This window comes from Thermobia domestica, chromosome 12 (assembly GCF_964235325.1).
Source record: "Thermobia domestica chromosome 12, izTheDome1.hap1.1, whole genome shotgun sequence".
Lineage (NCBI taxonomy): Eukaryota > Metazoa > Arthropoda > Insecta > Zygentoma > Lepismatidae > Thermobia > Thermobia domestica.
This window is the reverse complement of record NC_137465.1, coordinates 162,200,911-162,210,141: the sequence shown is the minus strand read 5'-3', so window position 1 is coordinate 162,210,141 and position 9,231 is coordinate 162,200,911. Positions and strand designations below refer to the sequence as shown.

Sequence of the window (9,231 nt, the reverse complement as noted above, 5' to 3'; positions counted from 1 at the left end):
TCTTTTTAGTAACTGAAAAAATACATTTTGCATTACAGCTGTGAGTTCCATTTTATCACAACACATTTCAATTTTTAGACGTCGCGGACCCCGTAGCCAGGCCACGTGGACCCCCGGGGTCCGCGGACTCCAGTTTAAAAGCCACTGCTCTAGACTCTTTGGAACTTACTATCAACAATCATTTAGGACGATTGCTACTAAAGTCATGTTTAAGTAAAAATAATCTGTTATGTTTTGGTACTCGAGCATTCAAATAAGAAATAACTCCAAAAAAGTTCCTTGTTCTAGCGCAGTTACCTTCTTTCTCGAAACGAAATTGATAAGAGAAATAACAATTCATTAAATTTTCTTTGTATAGTACAATTCATATCAAAGTATAAATGAAATTCTTCTTTACATTGTACAAATAAGAATTCGAGATCAGTTGCTTTCGTAGGTACTAAAAAAGTTTAAGTTAAGAACTAATGATTTAAACAGCTATTTACTTATTTCTATTGAAGATATCTCTTCTTCAAAATGAAACTACATTAAAAAAATTGTTACTTTTGTGGGCTACCCCGTAGCCTCATGGGTACAGCGCTCGCCTTTGGTGCGTCTGGTTTCGGGTTCAAACCGTACTGTTAGTCCTCGGATTCAAACCGATAGTGATTTGTATATTACTTTAAGCTATAGGTACTGTGTCTACATAGCCTCCCTGCTGAAGAGGGACGCTAAACTCCCCAACGCGCCCTGTTTTAAGTCAAATGTCAAATTTCAAATTTATAAAGCATTATACATATTATCATTGTAACGTATATCCTGTTTCTAAATATAAATTTATATTAGTACTACAATTATTTTGGAAGGATATTAACACGTTACACGCGCACCTGCCTCCGCAAAGACAACTTAAACGTGCACGCTGGAAGGAAGGAGAATTGAATTCCCCCACTAAAAAATAAATTATGATTATGTCGGTATAGTTCAAGTAACTGAACAAAAGTGGGAACTTATTAAATCCAATAGCTACTAGTAAAAATACTCTCATAGCACGCCAGGTAAACTAAGCTCTACATTAGTCAAATAATAGAGTTAAATCGGATATTATCAACTTTATATCTGTAAACTCGAACAATATAATTAATTGCCAAATTTTGAGAATACAAAAAATAACACAAAATGAATTTAATTTAGATCACAAAATTGAGAACTCAACTATAAAACTCATTATCATTCAAATATCGACCAGCGATAGCAACATAGAAACAACCACAATGTTAAATGGCGTACTAACTTGCCAAGAGAAATTCTAGAAAATAATTTACTTACAGTAGGTATTCCAGTTATAAACCAAAGCTTTTTCAGCAATAAACTCACATATTCACAATTTATCAAATACACTATCAACACTTAATTTAATTTAGAAGCCGATTAGGTTGAAACATATTCAATTTTGACACCAAATATAATCGTTTTCCTTCCTATTTGATAGCTGCCTGTGATCTGACGATCCCAGGTAGCGCTGCACTTGAACAAAATTATCATTCCAAAAAGTACCACCAGAGGTCATTGAGAACCATAGCTTTTCTTGAAATCATTTAAATCTCAGTTAGGATACTATGATTATTACAATTCGGTGCAAAACTTGCTATCTCGTTTTAATAACAGAAAAATCGAGGATAATTACAATTTACAATTATTATTTTAGAAAATTCAAAACCTTGACTATAAATGACATATTACACACATCCTGCCCTCCCGAATTAAAAAGTTAACCTTTTTAATATAAATGTTCCTAAATTATAATCCATTTAATAAGCAATTGCCATAAGGTAACTACTCATAATATCTCCGTTAGTTGATTTGAATCATCCACTCCATCATTCATACCTAACCCCCAAAAAGAAAAAGAAAAAAAAAAGAAAAAGAAACGAACTAAACAAAATCAAATACTAATAATAACGAGAATCATCCATCGCCATACAAAATACATTCACTCATGGACCTCTACTTCTAATCCATCACCCGTTAATAATTATGGCAATTAACTCATTAATAAATTATAATAATACAGCCTAAATTATTTTTATTCTTGTCTAATAAGTAATAGATTGATTTTAAATTTTATTCCACATAAGCTTTATCAACCTAATTATCAATACTCAAATTAACAAAATTTAGCTGACTCGGAAATGCAGAATTGATTTTTTTTTTTTTTTTACAGATATTGGCTCTCCAAAACATCCATTTAGGCAATAAACAATAAAAACATACTACTTACATACAGCTGACAAATTCTGCAATAATTGACAATATCCGAAACCAAACTTATTCATGGACACATACATACATCAATGGTAGTCGCGACAATACACAAAACACGGCATTGCAGGCCTGCAATAGAAATAACAATTACTATTTGATCAAAACAAATAATACACAAACAAATACACAACCAAACTAAAACTGTGGTAAGCGGTAACACTCAGACTGAGATACTCTAAATTAGCCGGATTTTTTTTTTTTTTTTATGTTGCAGTTATATCTCTTCTCTCTCGATACTTTTTAGTAAGGGCTACATGTGACCTACGAACATCATTAGGATTAGCATCAGATCTAATTTGAACACTGTTCTGACCCAGGAATTTGACCAATGTGTATGGGCCCTCCCAACGATAAGCCAAGCTCTTATTAAACTTGTCCACCAATGATGACTTAACTTGCGATTTTATTAATAATTTATCCCCCACCTTATAATCAACAGGAATTCTCTTTTTATCATATAACGCCTTCCTCCTCTTCCACGCTAACTCCATATTACGCATCGCCGATGCCCAAATTTCACCTTTATTCTTATCCACAAATATTTTATCCACATTCCACTTAGTGTCAAGAGGGTCACACACATTATACCCGTATACCATATCCACTGGACTACACTTTAGTTCTGTGTGGATCGAATTATTGAGTGAAAATTCAATTTCGTGTATGCCCTTATCCCACTGTTGTTGTTTATCATGGAAAAATATCTTTAACCCATTTTTCACAGAACGTATGTATCTTTCACTCAAATTCGAAAACGCTGCGTAAGGGGAAATCCTGATATCTTTGATTCCTTGACTATATAAAAAGTCCGTGAACAATTTAGATACAAAAATCGAGTGACAATCATGGGCGAAAGCATGTATAAACCCATGCCTACACATTAACCTATACATCTTATTTATAATACTTTGGCTGGACAAAACTTTAATAGGTTCCAGATAAACGAAACGTGAACAGCCATCTACTATAATTAAACAATAACGTCCTGATTTTGATCTTGTTATTGGCCCAATTACATCTCCATACCAAAGACCGTTTACAGTCTTTTCATATTCTGATACTAGCAACCCCATCTTTTTCCTATTTTCGGCTTTTGCTAATTGACATTCTTTACAAGTGGTTACGTATTCCTTAATATCTTTCAAGATACCAGGCCATGTATAGCGCGAGGCTAATTTCCCAATCGTACGGCTCACCCCTCCGTGACCACCGGGCAAAATTTGTCCATGATAGAATTCCAACAATACTCTCCATAAATTTTTGGGAACACAAACCTTATAGGGATTCTTATATGCTTTTGTTTTCTTACAAAGTATTCCGTTTACCAATTTATAACCTTCTACCTGTTGTTTGCTTTCCAATTTTTTAATTATTTCTGACAAAAAAGGATCTTTATACTGATGCTCCTTAATAGATAAAGATGCATAGGGCATATCCCACATATTTACCATACATAGGTTTTGCATTTCCTCATCACTAGATTGTACATTCTCAATCAATTCGAAATCATGGGTGTTATATACTCTAGAAATAAAATCAGATGTTACATTTAAATTTGACGATATGTGCTTAACATCAAAATGAAAGGCAAACAACCTATGCAATAAGCTACCATATTTTTTTACACGTTTAATATTCTTGAGGGCATAAGACAAACTTTGATTATCTACTAATAATTCAAATTTATTATGTAAATAGATTTTAAATCGTTCTAGAGTCTCCACTACTGACATCAATTCAAGCAAATAAATGGGCTTACTATAATCATAAGGACGTAATTTTCGACTGAAATATGCTACAGGTCTCAAGTAGCCTTCTGAATCGTACTGTTGGATCACCCCTCCAAGACTTTTTAATGATGAATCGCAACACACTATAAACTTTTGGTTTAAATCGGGTAATTTAAGCACTATGTGGGATTCGAACATTGCCTTGATATCATCTAAGGCTTTTTCCTGGGCGGGTCCCCAATGAAATGCCACCTTAGGAGATCTCAATTCATTTATTGGATGCATTATTTCATGAAAACCAGGCACGAACCTTGAGTAATATTGCAAGAATGAACATAAACGCAACACCCCCCGACGATTTTTTGGTGCTGGTAAGTTGCGTATAATATCTAGGCGAGCAGGATCCATTTCAAATTTATTATATTCAATAATATGACCTAAATAAGAAATTCTGGTTTGAAACATAACACTTTTATCAAGTGACAGCGTAATACCATTTTCACGAAAAATATTCAACACTTTTGTCAACAATTTCTTATGCGAAACAATATCTTTAGAAACCAGTACGACATCATCAAAAAACCACTCCAATCCTTCCTCTTTTAAGGGATATAACAAGTCTGTCATAAGTTTTGACAACAAGTAAGACCCCACAGATAATCCGAAAGGTAAATAACGAAATTGAAAAAGGCCTCTGTGCGTCAAAAACGCAGTATACTGGCGCGAATTCTCAGATATCTTCAGTTGTAGATAAGCTTTACGTAGATCGATCACACTAAAGATACGCCCTTGAGATAATTGTGCAATAACATCCTCAATAAGCGGAGTATATTGAGAATTAACCAACAGTCTGTCATTCAAACCTTTGTAATTGACTACTAATCTTCTTCCCCCACTCTTATTTTTAACCAAAAATGCAGGAAAAGCCCAACAACTATTACTTTTTTCAATAATGTTCTGTTCTAACCAATCATCAATAATTTTATCCATCTCCTTCTGTTCACTACGTGAAATCGGATATGCTTTATTTCGAATAGGGGTTTCATCAGTCACTTTTAATTCATACTCAAAGTTTTTAACTGTTCCAATACGATCACTGAAAACGTCAGAATAATTAGCAACCAATTCATTTACATACCTTGGTAAATCAGGATCTTCATTCACCAACTTGGGATCGACCAAAACCTTGGTAGCCTGCCTATTAGGAGTTCTCGTATCCTCTCGTACATTGGATCCATCCCCCTGTGTACCAGACTGTTGAAAATTATGTACCACCGCCCTGGATGTAGCTCTGCTGTTTGAACCTGTTTCTGCTTGCACACCATCGCGAGACGCCTGATGTTCCACAAACCATTTAGAAGTCGGAACCTTATGGGACCTGGAATGATTAGTTTCTGCGGCAGAATCATTTTTCAAAAGAGTAGGGGTATTATTTAACCTTATTGGAACTTTAACTTTTCCACCATCTATTATAAATTGTTTCTTGTTAATGTCTATTGCTCCTTTAAGAAAACTAATTCCGTCTATTCCTATAATAAACTTAGGTGACAAGTTTTTATGCAAAAAGAATTTAAGTTTGTAAGTTAAATCACCAATTTTTATCGGTAGAACAACACATTGATCTAAATAAAGCACTTCCTTTCCAATCCCCACTCCACGAAAAGTATCTTTAATATATTGCACTCTCCATTTAGTGTTTTGCTCCCATTCTTTAAAAGAGTCTATATCACAAAGATTCACTGTACTGCAAGTATCTAAGGCTCCTTCTAACTTTCGTCCCAAAAAATACGCATCGATAAATGTAGCTATAGGTTTCCTAATATCCTCGGTTGACGTTCTATTCATCAAGGCCGCCTGTTGTTTTTGTTGTTGCTTTTTATACATACAATTTATAACCTTATGATCCCCGCCACAAAAATAACATTTTATTCTCTTTTTACACTCAATAGAAAAATTTGACCCGCACATTTCATCATAGACTAATTTTGATCTTTCATAATTCACATATTTAACAACTTCCTCATATAGTTCTTGATAAGTTGATGGAATATTATATTTAAAGATTGCGTATCTAATATCTGGTTTCATACCCTGTAAAACATTCACTTTAATACCCTCTTCATTTAGAGTGCCTTGAAACACCACATAAGCATCATAAATATTGCTGATATATTCTAATATATTTTCATTCTTGCTCTGAATACGTTCAACAAACAATCTATTTATTTCTCGTAAGCCTAATGGTGTCAACAGAGAAGTTCGTAAGGCACGACATACCTCCAACCAGTCATTAACATTGCCCAACAACTTAAGTAATTCTGTATTTAATAACCCAGTAGTTTTTCCAATAGCCAACATCATAATACATTCTAAGGGAAACAACCTCAGTTTATTAATTTTATAAACAGAAAGCAAAAACTGAAAGAGTTCTATATCTTTGCTTCCATCACAAAAGGGTATATTACGAGCAAAATCGTTTAAAGATTTTTGTGCTGAATGAGTTACAAGTTTACTTAAATCTGTTCTCAAAACAGAAGCATTAGTATTGCATGTGAAATTATTTACAACTGATTCTGAAGGAAATATCTGAGTTCCAGCCAAGTGCGAACGAATTGCTCGTATTTGTGCTGATAAGCTACCACCAGCTGTTGGAGGTGAACGGCCTTGACCGCCGACTGCTGTTTGCTCGTGGCCACCTGACACCCCCGGGCGACTAGGCGAAGTCTTAATACAAACGTTATCACTCTGATTTTTATTGCCACTTGCAATAACAAATGAATCATTTTCTACCGTATTATTCTTTCCAGCGTCACTCAAAACACCAGGATCACTAGCGTGATTTTCCACACTAGGATTTGTCAATTGAGTTGGGTTAATTACTAAAACTCCAGTATCACCATTTTCGAAATGATCAAGTTCAAGACGTAGGTCATGATTAACAGGTCCGGTCGCCATCTTACGAACCACTCGGTGACGCTCAATACAATTTTAATAACTTACTATTTAACTATAATGCAACCCTTTTACAGAATAATCCGGCTCTATCTATCACATAACAAAAATAATAACATATTTTACATTCCCACTCACCAACTGAGATCACAGGCAGCTATTTAGATTTGTAACGTATATCCTGTTTCTAAATATAAATTTATATTAGTACTACAATTATTTTGGAAGGATATTAACACGTTACACGCGCACCTGCCTCCGCAAAGACAACTTAAACGTGCACGCTGGAAGGAAGGAGAATTGAATTCCCCCACTAAAAAATAAATTATGATTATGTCGGTATAGTTCAAGTAACTGAACAAAAGTGGGAACTTATTAAATCCAATAGCTACTAGTAAAAATACTCTCATAGCACGCCAGGTAAACTAAGCTCTACATTAGTCAAATAATAGAGTTAAATCGGATATTATCAACTTTATATCTGTAAACTCGAACAATATAATTAATTGCCAAATTTTGAGAATACAAAAAATAACACAAAATGAATTTAATTTAGATCACAAAATTGAGAACTCAACTATAAAACTCATTATCATTCAAATATCGACCAGCGATAGCAACATAGAAACAACCACAATGTTAAATGGCGTACTAACTTGCCAAGAGAAATTCTAGAAAATAATTTACTTACAGTAGGTATTCCAGTTATAAACCAAAGCTTTTTCAGCAATAAACTCACATATTCACAATTTATCAAATACACTATCAACACTTAATTTAATTTAGAAGCCGATTAGGTTGAAACATATTCAATTTTGACACCAAATATAATCGTTTTCCTTCCTATTTGATAGCTGCCTGTGATCTGACGATCCCAGGTAGCGCTGCACTTGAACAAAATTATCATTCCAAAAAGTACCACCAGAGGTCATTGAGAACCATAGCTTTTCTTGAAATCATTTAAATCTCAGTTAGGATACTATGATTATTACAATTCGGTGCAAAACTTGCTATCTCGTTTTAATAACAGAAAAATCGAGGATAATTACAATTTACAATTATTATTTTAGAAAATTCAAAACCTTGACTATAAATGACATATTACATACCGTACTGTTAGTCCTCGGATTCAAACCGATAGTGATTTGTATATTACTTTAAGCTATAGGTCCTGTGTCTACATAGCCTCCCTGCTGAAGAGGGACGCTAAACTCCCCAACGCGCCCTGTTTTAAGTCAAATGTCAAATTTCAAATTTATAAAGCATTATACATATTATCATCCAATAAGGTTCAATTTTTAATTGAAAATTCTGTTTTTCCTATAAGTGCAACTACTACCTCCGTTTAGTCCGCTACATCTTTTGTTTACATACCAGAAGATTGCAAGGTATTCTTTTACAAAATAGTAACTTTGGATGATTAGGCTTACGTCTGATGATCTGCATGAACATTTGATTCTGGCACCAAAGATTGGCAACAATTATTAAATTATTTTAATAAAGTATCTAATAATTCATCCCCGAGAAAGATTAAGTGAATCGAACTTATTTTTAGTTTAAAGATATATTAAAAGTATTACTTATCTATTCCAAGTTATTTAACAAATAGTCAAGTTGCTGATACACTACAATTCTCATTCTTCAAGTCAACTTCGGTGCATCTTCAGAAACCAGCATCGTTCAACTTTCAATTACAAACATGCTCAACTCATAACCCAAGAGTAAACACAATTCAGAAAAGGAAACTTTTCTTACTCCGTTATCACGTGACATAAAACGTAGTCAAAATTCCCCCCCCCCTCTCTCTCTCCATGTCTAATATACACAAAACAAACCCATACACCTGTGTCATGATTAGAGCGAAGCAGTTGCGACCCCCTGTTGAGGGATACTGTCTTTTCAATCTCTCGCATATTGACCGAAAGCCAATGACTCACAGCAAAAGGATGTTTTCAGTTGTAAATTCCAAGAAGGACAGGAAGAAGTAAACTCTTCATCCGCAGATTAAGGCAAAACTATGTTGTTTCTGAACACAAATGCATGTTTGCCGATAGAATAACCATAAATTATTTTTCTCCTGCAGCGAGGGTCGTTTGCACATGAAGCATTAAAAAAAAAGTATCACGCTCAAAGAAATATTAGCAATTCAAAGAAGGGTAGTTCATAAATAGGCCAATACTTTAAATGAGGATAATAAAAGTAAATTTTAATTTAGCACTGTAAAGTACATTTGGAAATACAATTT

The 9,231-nt window shown here is 34.0% G+C and overlaps 1 protein-coding gene across 1 annotated transcript; it reads right to left on the bottom strand.

Annotated features, from left to right (window-relative positions):
- Positions 1-224: 224 nt before the first annotated feature.
- On the bottom strand, positions 225-8,087 carry LOC145666804 (uncharacterized). The gene is made up of 2 exons (XM_081734366.1): positions 5,173-8,087; positions 225-2,373 (listed from the first exon to the last, which is right to left on the bottom strand). The coding sequence occupies exons 1-2, from the start codon at positions 6,987-6,989 to the stop codon at positions 2,331-2,333; spliced, it is 1,860 nt and encodes a 619-aa protein (XP_081590492.1). The 5' UTR covers positions 6,990-8,087; the 3' UTR covers positions 225-2,330.
- Positions 8,088-9,231: the final 1,144 nt, after the last annotated feature.